A 22,322-nucleotide genomic window follows, 5' to 3' on the forward strand; every position below is an offset into this window, starting at 1 on the left:
AAGACTAAAGCACCTTCTGGCCGGGACCCATGGAAAAGGGTCAGACATGGCCAGACAAGTCTGGGAGGAAAAGAGCAACATCAAAATCAATAGAAACACTGCCATAGTCACCTCCCTGCAGGTCTCTCGCCCACATCTGCTTTAGCCAGTCCAGGGTCAGGAAACAAGCACAGTTTCCTCATCACATGCTTGCTGCTCCGTGTGGCTTTCTCAGGTCTCCTTCTTGTTCTCCATCCAGCTTCCTTTGCTTTTTCTCCCCTGATTCCTTCTCTTCTCTCCTTTTTCTCTGCTCAGCTCCACCCTCCTTCTGGGTGGGGCAGGGAACCTGGAACATCCCCTTTTCCTAGGGACCCCCCTGTTACAAAAGCAGTGAGAAGTCAATGGAAGAGGGGCACAAGCCCTGGGAGCGTGGAGCGCCATCATGGAGGGCGAGCGTGCAGGAGTTCTGGCTCTGAAGGCAAAAGAGGCTCTAATCTGCCTGCTTTCCTTCCCTACTGAGGAGGCTGCTGGGGTGCAGGTGGACATGCACAGCCAGTGCACTGGGCAGGTGCACTGGGCACCTGTGAATAACCTGTGTTGAACCTACAGACTGAAGACAAGGTGCAGGTGATGGTGTCCCCCCTACTCAGGAACCAGAGTGCCTGGGTCTCAGCGAGAGCAGTACCGCACCCACAGCCTGCTCTTGGGCCCAGGCTATCAGGCTCCTAAAGCCGCCACGCTGCATCTGGGCCCTGCCAGGCCTGGCCTCTCCCTGGTGCCGTGATGTAGTGTGGACATGTCTGCTGTCCAGGGAAAGCAGATCTGCAAATGCTCCCTGATGTCGGTTTTTGAGTTCTGGTCCTTGGGTTCACTCTGGGAAAGGTTTCTCCAGAGCTCCCCTTTCAGCGGCGCATGGCGAGATTCTCCAGGAGACAGAGACTCAGTTACAAAGAGTAAGTTTATTAGAAGGGGACGGGAGAGGAAAAGACACTTGCATAGGTGCAAGTGGGCAGGAAGAGCTGCCCCAGAAGCGACAGGTTTGCAGAGGGAGAGGCCTGCATGGTTGCAGGCAGACGGCCTAAGGAGAGAGGCCTCCCCTGAGGGAGGTCAGTGCCGACGAGTCCCGGCAGGTGCAGGTCACGGGCAGGCAGGACGCTGCTGCCCCGCAGAGGGCGAGAGCGGGTGGGCAGAAGCACCTGCATAGGCACAGGTGGGCAGAGGGCTGCCCCGGGCTGGTGCAGAGACGGCCCTGATAGAGACAGCCTCTCCCTGGGAGCGGCTCACTCCCAGTGAGCCGAAGTAGAACTTGAGAGGACCAGAGATTTCCTGATGAGCTTCGTCTCCATGTCCTCGCCTTTTACCTTTTGGGTCTGAGCTTCAGGCACAGCCCCCAACAGTGTTACCTGCTGGAACCTCCTGGAGACGTCCAGGCATCCCGGGCATCCTGGACTCGGGCTTTGGCGCCTGAGGACCTTGATGTCATGGCTGTGTCAGTAGCTGCTCTAGTCCCTTCTACCTGTCCCCTTTGTGTGACTCAGTCTTGTGACGCCTCCCCCGCATTCCTTCCTCCATCAGTCCCCATTTGCAAATGGAAACTGGACCTAGTGCCAGGAAAACCTCTGTTCAGTTGCCATATTGCTGCCTTAGAAATGCATCATAGGCAATTTCTTGAAAAATTGCTTATAACCCTAAGCCAACCCCTTTCTCTCTGTCTCTGTCTCTCTGTCTCTCATCTTAAGTATGTTGCAAGATGGCCTCAGACACTGTACTTTAGAATTAACAGGAAGAAAAATACTTTCCCAAGTCACTTGTTTCAGTCTGTGCCCACCAGTGGGCACCAGGCCTCCAGGATGACAGACAAAAGTCTCTGAACTTACCCAAATCAAAAGCGGCTGTGCAGTATCCAGCACCCCCACTTTCCCTTCATGGTGCCTCTCCCTGTTCCCCAGTAGATCACCAGCTGTTTCTGGGTCAATGAATGACGCTGCTCAAGCTAGTACTGTGATGAGATCAACAAATTACAGCCAGAGAAGCAGCAGGACAGGTTGGGGCCACCCCTGTCTCTGGTGCAGCAAGCCGATCAGGGAACCTGTGTTTTTCCCATATTAGCAGCAGTTACCTAATGCACCAGAACACAATCACGTTTGTGGCGTTGAAAAACTGCCCAGGAAGAGATCCATCCTGTGCACATTCATTAGTTTAATATAAAAAGCCTCGTTGTATTGTGATTCCTGAGTAGAACAGCTCCACATTGCAGGTCCTCATCAGTCTGGTGACTCGTATGAACAAAGGAAGCTGAGCTAACGTCTTCCGGTTTCTTCCTTGCAGGACTTCTTGTCTGGCAGCCCCCACCTTTTGGCCTGTGTCAAACTTTTCTTCAGTAAATTTAGGGTCCCAAGCACATTAGCACAAATAGCACTAGGTTTTTGGGGTGTAAGACCTTATTTTTTTATTTTTTAAAGATTTATTTATGCATAGAGAACTGGGGTATAGGCCAGAGGTGCAGGGGTGGTGACAGGATTCACCAAGACAGAGTGGGGAGCAGAACAGGCAGATAGACAAAGTACACTGGTGAGGGGAGCAGCAGGCGGGTCAGAAGAGGTCTGCCATGCCATGTGGCGCCATGTGGGTCACCTCCAGGCGGGGATGGAACTCATGCTGAAGTAGCTTTAGCTTCTTAGTGCTTGCTTTAACCCGCTGTGCACCAGGGAGGGCCCAGGGCCTTATTTTTTAGTCATCAGGTCAGCACTGCTTGAGAACCTACTGTACACCACCGATTGCTGTGGGAATCATCTAGAGCACTTCTCCTGACTCAGGAGACCCAATGAAGAGTCCCAAGTCCTTCATTAAGAGTCATGGCTGTTTTCTGACTGGGCGAACATATGGTCACTGGAGGCCCAAGGGCAGCAAGTTTGTATTTTGTATGGGCCTGTAGTTGAGGTCCTTGTTTCTAGTCTTCTGGTGCTCTAGAGTCAGGAATATTCCTGGGAAGTGTGGTCTGTGATTTGATTCGTAAACAGGAAGTGTTTTTGTCGCTGAAATCGGTGGCGACGTGTTTTGATGTTGCAAGCGCAGTGAGGCCATGGTGTTCAGAAGTGGCCGCCCTGGAACTCCCGGTGGGAAGTCGGGACAGACTCTTGTCTTTGTGCAAGAGTGTGCCCGCACTCCCTCTAACAGCCTCACGACTTGCACACGTCCCACGTGGAGCAGAACTGCTCCTCCATAGTCGCTCCTCTGAGTGGCTTCCAGGAGCTTCTCTCGCAGCACTTCAAGTCTCCCAAGAAAGCTAGTCTCTCACAGCTACCGCCCCTCTCTCCACTGCTGCTTGATCTTTGATTTATAGCCATTCTAGAGCTGCTCAACTCTGCTGTCCAGGGGCTCCGTCCTGCCCACTTTTGGTCTGCCCTTAACAGTGGGGCGTGGGGAGGTGTGGAAGAACAGGAGGAATTCACATGCTGAGATTCCGCATGAGTGAGCTAGTCTGGGTTCCTCTGGGGGACGAGAGCTGGGCTCATGGGCTGCAGGGTGGCCGGAAGGGAAATGGACATCCGAAGGAGCCAATAGCCGTGCTCTGGGGAGAAGGCAGAGCTGTCATGAGCAGATCAGGGCGCTGAGCAGATGGGGAAAGCAGAGTGGCAGGGGCTTGGGCGCTGGTGTTCTCTACCGATGGAGAAGCACGCCCTCGTGGGTGGGTTGATAAAGACTTAAAGGAATGGACTGGCCTTCGGGGGCAGAAGTGGCTAGTCAATGAGAGTTCTCTTCGGGCTTCCCCTCATACCTAATGGGACCCACATTTATGCCCCAGATGTCAGCAGCAAACCTCTCCTACTGCTTCAAGACAGTGGACTAAAGACTAAAACCGTGCAACAGTAGTGTGGGTTTCACTGGCTGGGATTTAGTCGACCAGTCCTACTGGGACGGGACGGTGAGCAGGTCACGCACTCTCTGTGTGACCTTGGGGAGCTCTGGAACCTTCCCAGCAAAATGGACTCGACATGGTTCCACCCCCTGGGGTGGCTGTGAAGATTAAATGAGATGCACATGAAGCAGAGAGCTCAGTCCCTAGCAATAAAAATAATAACAGTGATAATAGTGATGATGATGATGATGATAATAAATAGCAGCAAGGAGTTAAACTTCAGATGATCTAATAATGTAATTTATTTTACTGATCTTTTTATTTTATTTTCTTTCCCATATACAAAGCCCCTTGGGCTTTATTTAATTTTTCTTAATTAGTATGTTCCAAATTATACCTTGATTGTAATTGAGATGAATCAGGTTCTTATTTTCAGGTCCTTAAAGCGTTGCCAAGGCACCACATCCCTCTGCCACCTCATCAGACTTCTCCCTTTTCCTCTTTAAAGGTTATAGCCACACTTAATTGTATGTGTCTGCTTCCTTCCTTAGCCTGAGAGCCAGAGTGCGAAGAGGCAGTAAAAAGTTAGGCGGTGGGAAGCCCCCCAGGGAGGAGGGGAAAAACCAACTGAGTTGGAAAAAAATAGGAAGACCAGGGATGCATCTCCGGGCACGGGGAGCCCCTTTCCTTCTGGTCCTGTGGAGTCAGCACTCAGGCAGGTTTATGCTAACCTTTCCAGCAAGTTCTCTGGTTGCCTTTTTTTTTTTTTTTAAGATTTATTTATGCGTACAGAACTGGGGTACAAGCCAGAGGCACAGGGGCAGTAAGAACATTCACCAGAGACAGAGCGGGGAGCAGAACAGGCAGGTTGATGAAGTACACTGCTGAGGGCAGCAGTGGACGGGTCAGGAGAGGTCTGCCGCGCCATATGGGTCACCTCGGGGCAGGGATCGTATTGGCACTGAGGCAGCTGCAGCCAGCTTGTAGTGCTGTGTCCTAACCCGTTGCGCCATCGGCGGGGGCCTGGTTGACCATTTTTAAGAGTCCAAGCATATCTTACATTTATGTGCATTCAGTTAGCACATAGACAATCTCAGAAATGCTTCCACAGTTTTTGTAGCTAGAAGTAATGATGGGATTAAAGAATACGAGGTAAGGAGTGAGAAGCACTTGTAGCTTACAAATGGAGACACTGCTTCAATATGCCAGAGAAGTTCATTTCAAGAAAAGCTCTTGCTTATGAGGACTTTGTCAAGGTAACTCCAAGACTCTAAGTGCCATTTTCAAAGTAAATATTTAACAAAGCAAGAGAATAGTAAGTTTTCCTGCTGTGAGCCATTAATAAGGATTCTCCTACTTATTATAAAAGAGTAATACATTGATCTTAGCGTTCTGTGTGTACCAGGCTTTCTTTGAATTAGGATAACATTTTACAATGAGTTATATTTACAGACATCAAGTCATGCCTGCTGACATCCACAGGAAGTGAATAAAGACAAGGGCTATGTATAATGGATGTTAAAGTGTAGGAAAAGTTGGGGGCCCTGTTGCTTTAGGAAGTTCATTTATCAACGCTACTCCCGTGTCACCCACCACCCACATCTTGCCCAAACGGTCACATTGATTTATGTGTCAGTTCACAATGCCTTGTGCTGAAAGTCCTTGAGGAAAATCAGATATTTTCCATTGTCTACAAGGGAAGAGGTGTTTTCTTTCTTCTCCACAGAATTCCTGTCCCCGTCCCCACCCCACCCCCAAGTTTTCTTTCCAGATAGAACTGCCCATTTGCCCACTCTCAGCTCAGTGGTCCCACCGTTCTCCCCAAGGGACACTTCCTAGCACCCTTTCTTTCAGGAGAGTAAGTGAAACAGGAAGTGCACCCTTGTCACTGTGACAGCTCAGCACAGGTCTTTCCTGGCACTTTTTGCTGATGCCTTATCTATTGAAAGGACAGAGGTGGGCCCTCCCAGGTGGCGCAGCGGGTTAAAGCACAGCACTAAGAAGCTAAAGCCACTGCAGCATGAGTTCGATTCCCGCCTGCCCCGGAGGTGACCACATGGCACGGCAGACCTCTCCTGACCCCCCCGCTCCTCCCCTCAGCAGTGTACTTCATCGATCTGCCTGCTCTGTTCCCCGCTCTGTCTCTGGTGAAGCCTCTCACCACCCCTGAGCCTCTGGCCTGCACCCCAGTTCTGTATGCACAGATAAATAAATCTTAAAAAAAAAAAGAAAGAAAGAAGGACAGAGGTAAATGAGGCTGAAAGCTCCCAGTGTTTTATTCACTGGTCAACATTCTCGATGCCATGACTAGTGATTCCCACGATTCATTAATGTACCACCCGTCAGGAGGATTCAGAAGGCAAACTGATGTCATGTCAGCAACAGCAGCTTTTCACTGGCTCTTGGGTCTCAGTGGGGTTCTCCGTCACCCCCCCCCCAAACAAACACACACACAGTGTGTCTCGCTCTTTCTCTTACTGGCTCTCTCTTATTCTTTCTCTTCTCCCCTTTTGCTTACTCTTCCCCTTTTCCCTCCCCACTTCTCTCCTCATCTCTTCTTCCCATTTATTCCCCCTTTCCTGCTTCTGTCCCTCCCTCTTCCTTTCTCCCTTACCCCATATCATTGGCAGAAAGATCTTATGTTGATGAAAATTGTATTTTCAGTCCAGTTTTCCACATGTGGAGGAGTACTCTAGAAACTCAGGGGGAACTCTGTCCCCAGCATAGGAGCTTCTGTTCTCACAGCAAGAGGGGCAGAGACCCCCAGCTCCCATTTTTGTGGCTGTACCTCCCTCCAGTGGATGTGGATAGAAGAAGAAGAGATTGACTTGAAGGTCAGACGTCTGGGGCTGCCTCTGCAGACCACAGCAGCTTTCACTGTAAACCCTACCTGGTAGCTGCTTAGGAAGAAAGTTTCTCTCATTTGTAAATGTATTTGTCTGGCCATTTACTCAACTTTGTACATAATTCTTCCAACACTTAAACTTCTGTGTTCTGACTTTTTTTAAATGTGTCTTTCTCCCTCACTCTCTGTTGAGTCCCCGGAGGACAAGAGTCACCTCTTCCTCATTTCTGTAGATCCCTCATCTTCATACAGTCACTGGCACATAAGCTAAAAATAATCTCAAGTCCACTATAATGAATGCAGTTGCAAAGAATAAAAAAGAACTATATTGACCTCTAGGAATTATGTGCGCTTACATACACTGAGTGGAAAACACAAAATCGTGGTCAAGGAAAATCCCATTTTTGACGCATGAAACTATGCCCAGCACATATCCCAAAAGCATGCAACCGTGTCATTAAACAGAGTTACTTCTGGAGAGTGACATTTGGGCAAAAGGAAAGGTCCTCCAGGAGGGAGACCGAACTTTTTACTTCCTCTTCTCCAATATGTTGGGATTTTATTTGCCACCATGTAAAATGAAGTGGCCAGTGTCGACTTGCTGTCCAGGATTCCCGTAGAAGTTCTTGTCTCTGACTCTCCTCTCTTCTCAGCCCTGTTCCTTAGCTCTACAGTTCCCTCTGCCTTCGCCAGTGCTTCCCACCACCAATTATTCCTCTGTTGATACTCTGGCTCCTGCTCTCCTCCTTCCCCTCCCCCCTCAACTGCCACACATTCCTGGAGGGATGGATGGGGACATAGATTAATGGATGGTGGTGGATGCTAGTGGAAGAACAGATGTGTGGTTCAGTGGATGAATGGATGCAGGGTGGATGGATGTGTGGATGGTCCGATGGATGTGTGGGTGGGCGGGTGCCTGGATAGATGCCTGTAAGCAGTGGTGCATGCACTGGTGGGTGGCTGCATGGATACATGGATGGGTCAGTCCATCCTACATCTCCACTACAGCCTCACCACTTCCCTTCCTGTATAGCCCAACATCTCAGCACTTACCCTCCTCTCTTACCTCATTTCCAAATCAGTCACACATGTCTAACCTCTGTACTCAGTGCCCCCTCGGCTTCCTGAGCAGTGTTTGTGGAAAGGTGGTATGCACACATCTGACTAGCATACCAACTTCCATCACCCCTCACACGGTGCCCACGTAGGGTCCCGTCTCCCATCACTGTGCTGAGTCCTGTGCTGCCCATGGCCTGGTAGCTGTGAATGTGCTTGGCGACTTTCCCTTACAAGGGCCACTTGGGGTTCCTGCTGTGGAAGGGAGAGTCTCTTGAGGTGCCTCGGGCTGCTAGGCCCAACGGGGTTGCAGCTTGCCGGCACTGAGATGTTCCAAGCTATGTTCTGTGGCTCAGCTCCTGCCATGCCCTGACCCTGAAACACGGGAAAAGTCTGGGTTCCATCAGTGCTTCATCAGACAAAATCAGAAGAGGCACAGGTGGGCCTTCCTGCTCACTGAGTTCCTAGGGCAAACTGCTTGAAGTTTTTCACACCAGACCTTGTGTCTGACAAGCCCCTCGTTGAGATGTCCTACAGTTTCCACCATCTTCCCATGTCCAAAATGAACACTCTGCCTTCCCCTCAGACTACCAACTCCTCTTCCACTCCCTCAAGAATGGAAGAGAAAGATACAGAAGTGGGATTTGGAAAGAGGCCTGTGAACCCATCGTGTCCATTATCAAGGTCATTAAGGGCACTATTTGTGCAGAGGAAATTGGCTAGAAAATGGAACCCCAGTTTCTTCTCAGAGCTTTCTCTTCCAAGAACAAGATGAGCAAGACATAGTTAAAGACCTACCATCTAGATGAGCGAGAGCCAGAAATATGCCTGGTCTTCTCAGCACAAGTCCCCAGAGCTCTTTAGACTTTTCTCTGGTGTGAGGAAGTCCAGTACAGAGGAGACCAGCCTGCCAGAAAGGCCTAGAACCTCCCTGGCAGGTCCTTTGCAGTCTGGGCCTGCAGGAGTGGCCTTGGCTGGTTTTACCTCCCCACCACCTGGGACAGAAAACCACAAAGAAGCCGGCAAGCCGGCTAGGCCTGTTCCCCAGAGGGAGCATCAGGCTGTCTCCCGGTTGCAGCCAGATGGAAAAACAGCCATGGAGGTAGCCTCAGCCTCTTAATGTGCTCATGGCCACAGTGTGTGAGAAGATGCTCCTGCTGGTGTCTGGGACACAGCACCCTTCCTCCTCCTGTCATGGGGAGGGCTAGGAGAGGCGCCCACACACCCTTCGGAAAGTCAGTCACGCCCCACAGAGCAACAGCGTCTTGCCTGGACTCCTGCTTCTCTCTTGCCACATCAATGTGGTCCTCTCCGTGGAGCTTGCTGGGGACTTACCTGGTCACTGTGCAGATCACAGGCCCAACCGGCCTCCTCAGCATCCTTCTAGCTTCTGTTCTTACTTTCTTTCCTGACACAGGCAGGATGGTCTCATTATGTTCACCAGTGATGGCCACCACCTTCAAGTGTGGAGGACTCTCCAGATTCTGCCCAGGCCCCTCTCAGTGGGCAGCCCCCCACCCCCCGCCCACTGGGCTCTGTGCCATGAGCATCTGCTCCTGTCCCAGCTCCCCCCGTGTTCGGTCCGCACGTGAATGTCTGACTCTGTGCCTCTGTTCAGACTGCTGGTCAACCTCAGAGCCTCAGCTCTACCACAGCCTTCTCTGGAAAGCCTCCCTGTGCTCTGGGATCGCCCCACCCTCCTCAGTCTCCTGTCTCCTCTGCTGAATATTTATCAGTCATAGGACCTTAACTCTGTATTGTACTTATTTGTTTACACTGGTCTTTCAACTACACAGGGAGCTCCTTAGGGAATGGGGTCATGTTTTATTCATTTTTTTAATTCCTAGCTTGTAAAACAGAACTTGGCATGTGGTCTTATGTTCTCAATCAAAGGGAGGAAAGGGGCTTTGTATGAATGAATTGGAATGTGCTTTCAAACTATAAATTGATGTAGAAATGTAAGTTATTGTAGTGTCGATGGCATAACCGTGTAATCCATGGCATCTGGAGGGTAGGTTTTTGCATGAAACAGATGACCACCCTTTAGAAAAGGTGGAGTTGGAGAAACAAGAAAGGATGCTTCCTCCAAAATAAAGATAAAAGGATCTTGCCTCGGTGTTATAGCAAAGAGCTTGGAATTTTGGAAGTGCTAACAACAAACATTCAACCAAAAAGAATAAACCATAAAACCACTAGGCAGAATGTTGAAATGTGAGAAGCAGAAACTTCTGTGTTGTTTCTCCCATGGGACTGTCTTGGGAAAGAGAAAAGTGAAGAAGAGAATACCAAGTATCGATATAAATAAATGCTTTTATGTTTATCTTTATTATCTTATTAAGTCCATTATACTATTAAAACACCTTACATGTTATTTTAGAGGAAGAAGGGAGATGAGAGCAAAGGTCTTCATCCTTTCAGGGCATCTTGGAGAAATAAGGGAACTACCAAGGTCATTGAATTTGAATCTGAATTTCAATTCTATATCTACAGCATCTCTCTGCTGGACGGTTCTCTAGACTAGGGCCGCTCTAACTTTCTAAGGCGAGGAACAAGCCAGTGAGAGAGAGCGTGCAATGAGTCACACACTGATAATTTTGTAAAATATAGTCAAAATGAAGTTACTAGAAAAACAGAAGAAATCAGACATGCAACTGAAACTCCAAATTTACCATTAGATTTAACAGATATTCTGTTAAAGTTTCAACACATGAACTCTCAGTTTTCACACTTACTAGCTGCAGAACAGGAAACGATTAGCCAGCTGGCTCCTGTTCATTTCTAGAGCACTGAGATAGGCTTTGGATATTTTCAATATCAGGTATGACAAGGAATGAAAACACTAGTGGGGGAGGGCACTCATACAGATCTTCTAACAACAGAGACCGAAGGCCATACGTGGATTAGAAAATAAATACGTTTGATGAAATTCAGATGGTGAAAAGCTCTTTTTTCTGTGAATCTCTCCAGCCTTTTCTCCCCAAAATAAAGTGAATTCTTTGATCCTCTTAGAGAATAATTGTTTTCAATGCAAAGGCTTAAAATTGACCCTTCTTGTTAACAGTAGGAAAACCGGGGATGTTGACGTCAGGCCAATAAAATTAATAAGCAGCATGACTGGCTCTAATAAATTTCATTGGTGCTTTACTCTGTCATTTGAGCACAGAATGAACTGTTACTGCCACTGAGCTGCAAACCTCTCATTTTGGCTTAGATGACCACAGCTGCCAATGTAGGACATGCTGCACTAGTCTTCAGTAGCTGGTTGAGGGTCAAAGTATCGTATTTAAAAGACGTAATTATGATCAGTGGGGTGAACCAGTTGTGGCCATACTACTTTGATCTGTTGTCGAGAGCGGCCTATAACAAGTTAGACTCTAACGATCTATTTTCTCAACAATTTCAGAAAACAAGCAGCTTTTAAAATCTAGTTTCTCTACCATGGGCTCTGAGGTTTTGAACTGCTTTCAGCTGGAGATGGGCCACTATTTGTTGGAAGGAGGCCAGGGTTCTTTGTCTCTCACCCCAGTTGAAATTCTTCAAGCCCCTTAACTCAATCTTTCCCTCACGAAGAATCTAGTATCGGGTTTCTGCAAATGAGCAAGCTTTGCACTTGAAGTGAGAAAAAAGACTGTTTGTTTTCTTGTTAAATATGCCACACCCTTCATCTCCCCCTCTCCTCCCCTTTCTTGGTGTGAATTAGGCCTGTTGATATCCTTCTGTTTTACTTTTTAACTTCATACTATCCAGATCTTTCTGGCCTTGCATCCTTCTTTAACTTTGAAGACATTGTGCCCTTCTAAGCCAGAGTATGAATGCCTGTAAGCCTTTACTGCCCTTTAAATATCACCACATCCATGGCCCTCCCTAGTGTTGCAGTGGGTAAAGCACAGCACTAAGAAGCTAAAGCCACTTCAGCATGAGTTTGATCCCCGCCTGCTGCTCCCCTCAGCAGTGTTTTGTTGAACTGCCTGTTCTGCTCCCTGATCTGTCTCTGGTGAAGCCTCTCACCACCCCTGCACCTCTGCTTGCTCCCCAGTTCTGTATGCATAAATAAATATATATTTAAAATATATATATATCACTACATCCTTTTGTATCAAGTGGAATTTCATGAAAACATCAAGGACTCAATTTATTTTTTTGAGGAAGTCTAGGTTTGGTTTCAGGGTTGTTCAAAAAGTACAATGACATCCATTCCAGCTTTTAGCATTTCTTGCATGTGCACTCTGGATCCTATGCAGACACTCGAGCTTCTATAATAGTTCCATTCACAGGGGTTTCAGGCCTGGTGAAGCTGATTTCTTACTGAGATGACCACAAAGCTTGTTTAAAAAAAAAAAGTTTATGAGCTTCAGGTTCTGCATAACAACGAGTTTATTATTGGAGGGTTAGAATAGGCTCTCCCTGGGGGCACAGGACTTTACAGTGCAGCACTGCAAGCTGGCTGCAGATGCTTCAGTGCAAGTTCCATTCCAGCCTGAAGGTGACCCACATGGTGCGGCAGACCTCGCCTGTCTCCCTGCTGCTCCCCTCAGCAGTGCCCTTCTCGATCTACCTCTTCTGCTCCCTGCTCTGTCTCTGGTGAATCCTCTCACTGCCCCTGCAGCTCTGGCCTGCACCCCAGTTCCCTATGCATAAAGAAATAAATCTTAAAAAAAAAAAAAAGAACTAAAATGGTAAGCTGTTTGATGCTGACCAGAAAGTTAACCATGAAAACGTGCCTGTCTTACCTGAGGAACAGGAGAGCAAATGTATATTGTTAAAGATAACAATCGCCTGATGATTCTTGAATTTCCATTCGCCATTTGTCAGTGGTATCTAAAATCTCACGTGTTCTCCCTCGGACCTTGGACCACGGTCCAGGCTGGGATTTCCGCACTCTGCCTGCCGCTACACAGGCTACTTCCTGTAAAGGCTGCAGCAGGCTTTTTGGTCCTGGCCTGGGTACATTGTTCTGCCCAGCACAGGGGATTGTATTTATTTTTTTATTTTACATTATTTCAGCTGTTTTCACTTTTTTCTTTATTGTTTGCTTGCCTCCTACAGAGTTCTTTCTTCAAGCTTTGCTGGGGGAGAGGGGAGTTATGAACTCTTCAGCACACTGGCGGAAAACACTTTCCCCTTTCTCAGCAGCTCAAATAGCTTCTAAGTCACGTACATTTAACCCACTGTGGGTCTAAGCCCTCCACAGCTCTGGGTTCGCCACTGAAAATTAGCAGACTTCTCCCCACTTGCAAACAAAGCCTTTGGGTAGCGTGATGAATTGTGTGCCTACTTTTTTAAAGTTTTTTCCTAAGTTGGTACTTAAGGGAGACTTCAGTTCTACACTTTAACAATGAACAGCTATATGTTGAAAACAACTCTGTTACTTTTGCCCACCTGCATTGAGCTATAGGTAGAAAGCATAATGATTTGATACGTACACATACAGCCCAGTGATTGCCACAGTAAATTAATGTTAATCCCTTCCCAGAGTTATGGTTCCTTTTCTCTTGACAGTTTATAAGAGATTTCTGGTGTCCCGCTCTGACATGAGTTAGTCAAGGACACGTCAGTTGGACTTGCTATGCAAAACTCTGACGTTTTCCACAACTGTGGTTATTCTATGATCCATCTAAGGAAGCTCTAAAACATTGAATGACTCAGTGTACACCATCCTCTTCTTCCTAGCTCAAACTCTCCCTTCTATAAAAGGTACTATCAAAACAAATGAAAGCCTATATTCTCATAGAGCTAAGGAGCACATTAATATAATAATACCTTGAAATTGATATGAAAGACACATTTTGGGTCATTGAAGATGTCTCAGAGAATCACAGGGATACTTAAAGCCTCTTCTCCATGATTTCGCAGGATTACCTTGACTGCATACGGGACCAAGCAAAACTTCCTCTGGGGACAGAAGAAAGATTAGCCCTTTTTGGAAACATACAGGATATCTACCACTTCAATAGGTAAGTGAACACTCACAAGATTGTTTTCATGTGAGAAAATTACTAATTTCCCTGGAATGAATGTAGCCTAAGAAAATGTTCCCTAAAATCCTTGATTCGACTTATAGATTTTTGTGGGCTTCCGTGCCATGGAATCTTCTACCCAGAAGCATATTTGCTTGCACCTAAGTCTCATGTTTTTTCTATTTTCCATCACTCTCTGCCTTCCAGACTCAGAGACGAGAGCTCTTCCCTAGATAGAACAATGGTATCTTCTTTCCACAAACCAACATGAACAGCTCCTAGAAGTACATAATGTCATACTGTATTCTCACCTCAACTGATTTTTCTTCAAATGTTTTTCTGTCTAGAGAATGAGCTAGGCACAGTACAAATCAAAAAATATTTTGAATACTATAGATATTATTCAAATTAATTCGAAATTGAAAGTATTGATTTAATTCAAACATGTGCCTACTAAGTAGCAGACACTGGCCTCAAAAATTACTCTAATGAACAAAGCAAACAGAGCAGGATTGGAGTTGAGTGAATCAGTCTTTATAATATGATGCTTCTGGAAAGAGAAGGGAAAGGGCAGGGGAAAGAGAACGCTCTCTTTTCCTAATATCTGTGTTAAGGGCGCAGGTTTCTGAGCTCGTATCACAGTTGAGCCATATATATATTCTAGGGTTAGTCTTTAAGTCTGCACTCAGATCCGCCTTGCTCAGTGAAACTTGACTGAAATTTGCACTCCCACCTTACCTGCTCTGCTCTTTCCATTTCTCCTGGCATTTTGCAATTTCTAACGTACTGTATGATTGACTTCTGGGTGTTGTTGGTTATTTCCTTCCTCCTCACCCCCATTCACATACCTCATAGAGAGGATCTATCTATTTTGTTACTACCCTAAGATGCATTCAGACTTTTCTGTGGACTGAATGAATGGAAACAACAGGGACATCTACCTAAAAGTTATTGTGAATTTCAGTGAGCTGATACACGAAGTTCCTAGCTGAATGCCAGCAGGGCATAAGCACCAAAATATTATCCAATGATCAGTCATTTTGTTATGGTGCAATTCCCACATAAAATCCTACAATGCACTATTATTGGGGTTCTCAACTATAATGCAAATTATAAATCCTACCCCTCTTTGCTTACTAAAAATTTTCTATGTGAGCTCCATGAGGACTGGAACCACATCTCACTTGCCACCTTGAATCCCTAACATTTAGCATGAGTCTGGCCACTGGGAAGCATGTTTGCTGGCATGCCTTAATTTTGAAAGCATAGCATAGAAGAAATGCCAGCACTGCAAGATCTCTGCCATTGAACTCTGTAGACTGAACACCAGTTGGGGTGTTCCAAGATGGTGGTTTTCAATCAGGGTGTTAATTGAAATAAACCATTGCAGTGAAGTGAATTTATGACTAATAATAGAGATGTTTGTTAAAGAGGGTATTCAGAGCCAAACTAAAGACCTTGACCCAAAAGATTCATCAGGTTTCTCTGATGACTGGTCCACACTCAGGTTTGGTCTTCATTTTATAGGTAAGTCACATGCGCAGAAAGAATACATAATTGTTCTTTAACAAAGAAAAGCCTTGCTTCCCAGTTAAGTTCTAACATTTTCAGTTATCTAAAGGAGGTGGGTTTCTAACATTCTTAATTGATAAAGGAGAAGCATGATTCATAACTCCAAAGCCATCCCTTGTTTTCACAAAGTCAGTAGGAGCTGTTTGTATATGGGAAGAAGTGAGAACCAAAGGGCACTTGGATTCTTATTCTCTCGAAGCCCCTATGGGTGTTCTCATAGCTCTCTCAGGCTCTTGTCTCATGCTGTTTCTTCCAGCAGCATGAGCATGACAGGGCTGATCTTGCTGACCATTTCCAGGTTGGCTTTTTTTTTTTAATTTTTTTTTTTTTTTGCTTCCTGCCTGCAAGTAGCAACCAATGTGTCTTCCACTGGCCTCTGAAGAGACTGTACTATTATCAGCATGGAGATATTTCCAGCAGAATGTAGCATTCTTCTCTCAATATTTTTCAGCCATACTGAAATCAGCTGGAAAGCTCTTTTTTAAAAAATACCCTCACAAATTCTAGTCAGTTGGCCTGTGGTGGGGCAGGACATCAGAATTTTTTAAAAGGTCCTGGGATGTTTGTAATGTGTGGTCATGGTTAAGAAATATTCTCTATATGAAACAAACACAGTAAGATAATAGAGAGAGGGCAAAGAAAATGGAGTCAGGATTGGAGAATCCGTATGGTCACTAGTAGAGTCTACCTCCTCATTATCAATGTGTTGAAGCAGACCCCCGTGTGATAGCTGCTGATGGTAACATCCTCTGACCTTTTCATTGCTCCTCCTTCCAGTGATTCCCACTAATGGCACTGTAACTTGAAGAGGGGTAACCAAATGATGGGAGGCCCCTGACCTAAGCATTCTGGTGGTTTGGCTGTAAGTTGACAGTAATGACTGTTTATCTAGTGTTTGCTTCTTGCCAGAAGCCATAGAGTTTCATGTGTTCTGTCACTTTATATGCCTCATCCTGGCTTCTCTGACTCCAGCCCCAGCCATCAGCCACACTCCCTTCTGTGATACTGTGATACTGTGGATAATCCACAATGGAGATTTGCTCCCTGGAGTTCACCATTTCATGTGCCTCCTAATTTAGAGAAAGATAAGCATGGAAACCTAGTGGGTCAATAAGAAGGGGGCTCAGGTGTACAGTCTGAAAAGGTGGGTAAACTGAGAAGAACTTTAGTTCTTGAATAAGCTCCTTGGTCTTTTTGTTGAAGGAAGTCAGACATGTCTAAAACAAACTTGAGTTGCAGTAAATGAGCATCCTGAAGATGACACGTGAGACATGGCAGTGACACTGCACATGACCGTGTTTGTACCTGTCCCTTTAGTAATCACATTTATATGCACAAGCATCATCTCACTGCCTTCTCTTACCAGCTCTCTGGGTACACAGGATGCACATTGTACATACTTCTTACTGACAAGACATCCATTGGACAATGACGAAAGGCCTTTGCTCCAGGGCAAAGATGTAGAAATTAATTTTGCCTAATTTGAGTTCATGCTCTATCAGATCTCTCTTGGTATTGGTATTTTCTAATTTCTTTAATATTATTACCATCATAATTATTTTCTTGTTTGATTTTTACAGTCGAAGTGTCTGTACTGTTTTGTCCCTATGCGTTATTATTTCCTTTCTTTAAAATGAGAGTCTAAACTTAGAGCTCAAACATCTTTGCTATTACAATATATTGGGTTAAATGGTATTGGTGTGACTTTTTAGGTTAATGCTTATTATGAATCTTCCATGCTATGCCCTGTAATAGTTGATTTCAAAGATACAACTATCTGGCAGTACTGTGGTTGGTATTTGAAATAAAAATCTTTAAAGTTTCTATTATTAGTTAAGGTCCAGGTTTTTCAGCATCATAGTACTTTGACCAACTAAGCAAGATTTAAATCTCTAAAATTAAAGAGGGCAGAAAGAAAATGGTTTGTGCTGGGCTAAAAATTTCAGCTGACTAGATTCTTTTTTTCAAGAAATAGTTCCAAAATACAGAAAAGCATAAAGTAATATGATAAATGCCCATAAGCCAACCCCACTGTCAGAGCCTTTCCTTGTGCCTTATTTGCTTTAGAAATGCTTTGAAGCATAAAGAGATTACATGTAACTTGAAGTAACTTTGCTATCCCTCTCAAATTGGATTCCATCCTGTAGAGAAACATAATGATACGCAGGTAAACCAGTTGTCCAAAAGTGAGAAAAATGAAGGGGGAATCTGAAATTTATCTTTGCCAATTTCAGTGGCGTAAACATGCCCTCAACAACAGATTTGAAGCTGGAATTAGGAAGAGAAATGCATAATATGACAATATAATCTGGCTTACTCTACCACAAAAACTATAACTACTATCCAAGATCTTTGTTGCCATTATCATATATATGGATGTATTTAAAATAGGTAGCATGGTTTCTCTTATTTTAAGCATGGCATAAATTGTGTCAGCCTTTTATAAACTTTTCACTCAACATTGTTTTTGAGATATGTAGCTCTAAGTCACTTATTTTAACTGTGATATAATATTCCATTGAGGGTATAACTATATGCAGAATAACAATGCAGTAAGACTGGGCAGCTCTCCTTGTAGTTTATCACTTAGATTTCTCCTGTCAATTTCTGCCTCATTTTTTAATTGGGATATTTCTTTTTCTTACTGAGTAGGAGTTCTTGGTAGATTCTATCGAGTGGTCTTTGTGGATTATGTGTTGTTACTGTTGTTGTTATTATTATTATTATTATTATTGTTCTGTCTCCTGGAAGACTTGCCTTTCAGCTTTATAACACTTTCTTTGAGAAGAAGTTGTCTAATATATAAGATTCATGATACTATATGATACTTTTTATACTATGTGAATTTTGGTTGAGTTAAAAGAATTAAGTATAAGTTAATATACTTTTTCCTTAAATGCCTTAAAATGTTGCCTTTCACATTTGTCCTTATTCTTGTTAAAATGGATGGAGGTATGTGGCATATGATAAGAAATCTAAATTGTTATTTTTAGAATCCTCACCATTGGTCCGGTCATACTTGATTGAAAAGTATGTTCTTTCTAAGCTAATCTGCATTTCCACATTCTTCCTTCTCTAAGTATGGGTCTGTCATGAAGCTCTGTTTTCTGTCTCAGCCATTTTATTCATCTCTGCCTTACACTATGTCGCCTTCATAATTAGGCCCTCATTGTTCTTGCTGCATTTGCCTTTCTTAACTCTGCATTTTTATTTGTTTGTCAGGTTTTATGAATAACTCCTTTGGGAATTTTATTGAACTTGCACTTAATTTATAGGCGAATTTTGGCAGAATTGATATTTTTATAATACTAAATCATCCCATCTATAAGCACATATATCTGTAATAAAGCCTTTTATTTTTAATCTTATAATAGTGTTGTGTAATTTCACCATCATTTCATATGTATAACTTTAAAAAATTTTATTACCTTTGATGTTATTTTGATTAGAATATTTTTCTATTTTAAGTGAGCTATTATTGTCATCTAAGAATGCTTTCTATTTATGACTATCAAATATATATTTGGATATGTTGAAATGTATCCAGCTACCTTTCTAAATTGTCCCCTCATTTCTCATACTGGTTTACAGATCCTTTCGGATTTGCTATGTAGACAATGATATCTGAAAGCAAGGAAATCTTTTTATTTTCTCCCTTTGAGTTGTTCTACTCCTCATATTTTTTTCATGTCTAATTGCTTTGGGTAAATGTTTCCACTCAGTGTTGAGGGATGTTGGTGTCTTTATTCGCTTTTTTGGCTTAGGAAGAATGTTTTAACTATTTCACCTTAGTATATGATGTTTGCTATGGAATTTTTTTCTTTTAAAGATTTATTTATTCATACAGAACTGGGGTACAGGCCAGAGGTGCAGGGGTGGTGAGAGGATTCACCAGAGAGAGCGCGAGGATCAGAACGGGCAGATCGACGAAGTACACTGCTGAGTGGAGCAGCGGGCGGGTCAGGAGAGGTCTGCCACCATGTGGATCACTTCCGGGGCGAGTGGGGATCAAACTCATGCTGCAGTGGCTTTAGCTTCTTAGTGCTGTGCTTTAACCTGCTGCACCACCAGGGAGGGCCCTGCTATGGAATTAAGTAAATGCTTGCTCCTGTTCTGCTTAGATTTTATAATGACTGGTACTGAATTTTATTGAATGTTTGGTCTGTCTTTAAGAAAATTAGCCTGTGATTTTTCTCCTGTTCATATAGTAGTAAATTATATTAATAGGCACTCTAATTTAAATCATACATATTTACTGGAACAAGCCAGTCTGTTTCCTAGTCATAATGTTTTATATGTTTATGCACTGATGAGTTTGATTTGTTTGTGCATTTTAAAGAGTTTTTTTCAGACATGTTCATAAATGATAGTCATTTACAACTTTTTTCCTTGTGCTGTCTTGATATCTGATGAAGTTTCATTTTTGATGTATGTTTAGGTTTAAACTTATATCACAAAATCTCCCAATGTGCAGTGTTATAAATTACAATCAAGACTTTATTTTTGTTTCCTTATTTTTAGCCAACTCTTTCTTTCTCTTGGTAATCCCTAGAGATATAAGTCTCTGGTTTACTGTCTGGAATAAATCCTCCAATGGTCAGAAAACTAGGTCAGTCAAAAAAAAAAAAAACACTCTCCCCATTTTAACTTATGCCTAAAATCTAAAAACTTTTTTTTTTTATGGTGACCAATGATGTGCCAACAGTTTGATACAGCATCCCTCTCTTGAAATAGAAAAGAGTTGTCTGAGCTGTAGTTTGAATGTGTCATTAAGTCTGAAATGTGTGGAAATAGAGACCATTTCTCCATACAGAATATCTATTTTTTAAGCTAATTCTTAGCAAATTAATCTAAGCTCTCTTTCTCAAAGGGGGAGAGCAAAACTTTTCATTTTTCTTATAACTCGTTCTCTTTATTCCACATACCTACGTTGAGTCACTGCTATGTTAAAACACTGGGCTAAGTCCAGTCATACAAAGATGAATGACACCGCTGTACACCCGAGGTAATAAGTCATATAATTAAGGAATGGACAGTATTGCTTGGAGAGCCCCAAGGAATGTGCAGTTAATTTTGTCAGAAGGGACTAATAAAAGCTTCATGGAGAAAGTAACTTATGTCTTAAGCAGAAAAATGATTTGAGCCATGCTTTTTTCTCCTTTTGAATTGTAATTTAGAAAGTGAATCATGGGTTACATAAAATAACAAGGCAGTGAAAGGAGGGGCTAGTTATCTCCTCTTACAGACCATTTCATTTCCACCAAAATGCCTTTAACACATGATGGTCGAAATAGTTTTACTCATGTATTAGTGAAATTAATAGAACACTCAGTTCTGTTAACCTCACCCCATTTTCTTCTCCAACAAGTACTTCTGTGGAAGCAGCTGACCTAGTTAGGTGGGTGGTGACAGGAAGTGGTGCTTGGAGTCTTTGCAGCCCGGAAGAGGAGAGGCCCAGTTCCTGATTCTCAGCGGTATAAGACAGTAGAATCAGTCGTTTCTGCCTTCAAGTTCACATCAATGGTCAGAGAAAATTTTACATGTTAAAATGTTCTGTAAAGGAGAAGAATGTTTTCTCTAGGGGACTTGAGCTCAAGAAAGAAATCTTAATCATGTTCCTTTTCTTAGTCATACTCAAAAAGGAGGAAATATCTGAAACAATTAATCAAGGAAAAGGGAAAATGTCCAAATCCTGAAGGTAGGATAATCTTATTTTTGTGTTGAGTAAAAAACACAGCCCATGAATCACCCCTTCCGGTCAGTGGGCACCAGAATTGTGGGTGCACATTGTGTGTGTTATGCTGGTACAGTGAAACATTCAGTCCCCACCCCGTGAGGGGTAGCTCGAGAAGGACAATTCTCTTTCTGTTCTTTAAGTATCTTGAGTGTCTGATCAACACTCTCCATGCCCCTTCTCTGCTGCTGTAGAACGTGACTACTGTTGAACTACTAGTTCAGACCTACTAGTCTTCCTGTGTCTTCCTGTGTCACTCCCACACTCCATCATTCACTACACTCCAAGCACAATTGCCTCCTCTCTGTACCTCACACAAAGACACACTAAGTTCATTCTGTCCTGGACACACAACTGATTCCTTTATGACTTCCTCTTCCCTGCTCTGAAGTATCACCTCCTCAGAGAGCCTTCCTTGACGACTGCAACACTTTTCTGCCCTCACCCAGCCTCACTTGTGCCTTCCTAATGTATTTCCGATCAAAAGGTACAATGACATAATTATGTTATTTTTGGTTTGACTTTCAGTGGAACCAATACATTTTTATTTTTCACGTAAACATATCTTTCTAAGCATCACTATACCATGGTATGTGCTTTTCTATTGTAATTTCATTTCTTTTTGCAAAATAGGCTTCTAAAATTTTAATTTGTTATGGAAGAACACTTAGCGCAAGAACTACCCTTTTTATGACACGTCACTGTTAGGAACAGTGCTGCTTGGGGGTGGGGATCTTTAGAACGTTTTCCTTGAAACTTACTCCACTGGCCAGCAGTACTTGTGTTTCCCCTCCTTTACCCAGTGGTGGTCACCATTCTACTCTGACTGCATGAGGTTGACTATGTTGATACCTCCTGTGAGTAGAATCACATCAGATTTGTTTTTCTGTAACTGGCTAATTGTACTTCGCATATCTTCCTCAAGTTTCGTGCATGTTGTTGCATGTTGCAGAGTTTACTTCCATTTTAAAACTCAATACTGTAGTATTATGAGCACATACCACATTTTCTTCATCCATGCATGGTTATTTAGGTTGTTTCTACATCTTGGCAATTGTGAATAGTGCAGATTGAACATGGGAATGGTAATATCTCTTGGCGATCCTGATTTCAGTTCTTGTGGGTAAATACTGAGAAGTTACATGGTTAGGTCATGGGGTAGTTCTGTTTTTAATTCTCTGAAGACCTTTCACACTGCTTCCAGAGAGCTGCGCCTTTCTGCATTCCCACCAACAGTGCACACAACAGTCCACCTCCCCACACCCTTGCCAACACTGTTGTCTTTTGTTGGATGTTTTATTTGTTTATTCAAAGATTAAC

At 43.8% G+C, this 22,322-nt stretch overlaps 1 protein-coding gene across 1 annotated transcript in view; it reads left to right on the plus strand.

Annotated features, from left to right (window-relative positions):
- PLEKHG1 (pleckstrin homology domain containing, family G (with RhoGef domain) member 1) overlaps positions 1-22,322 on the plus strand; it is a 200,463-nt gene that overhangs the window by 139,165 nt on the left and 38,976 nt on the right. The window contains exon 4 of the mRNA XM_004673933.2: positions 13,593-13,693. Coding sequence (XP_004673990.1) covers positions 13,593-13,693 — 101 coding nt within the window. The remainder of the gene's footprint in view (positions 1-13,592; positions 13,694-22,322) is intronic.

This window comes from Condylura cristata, unplaced genomic scaffold (genome assembly GCF_000260355.1).
Source record: "Condylura cristata isolate star-nosed mole 26May11 unplaced genomic scaffold, ConCri1.0 scaffold00001, whole genome shotgun sequence".
Lineage (NCBI taxonomy): Eukaryota > Metazoa > Chordata > Mammalia > Eulipotyphla > Talpidae > Condylura > Condylura cristata.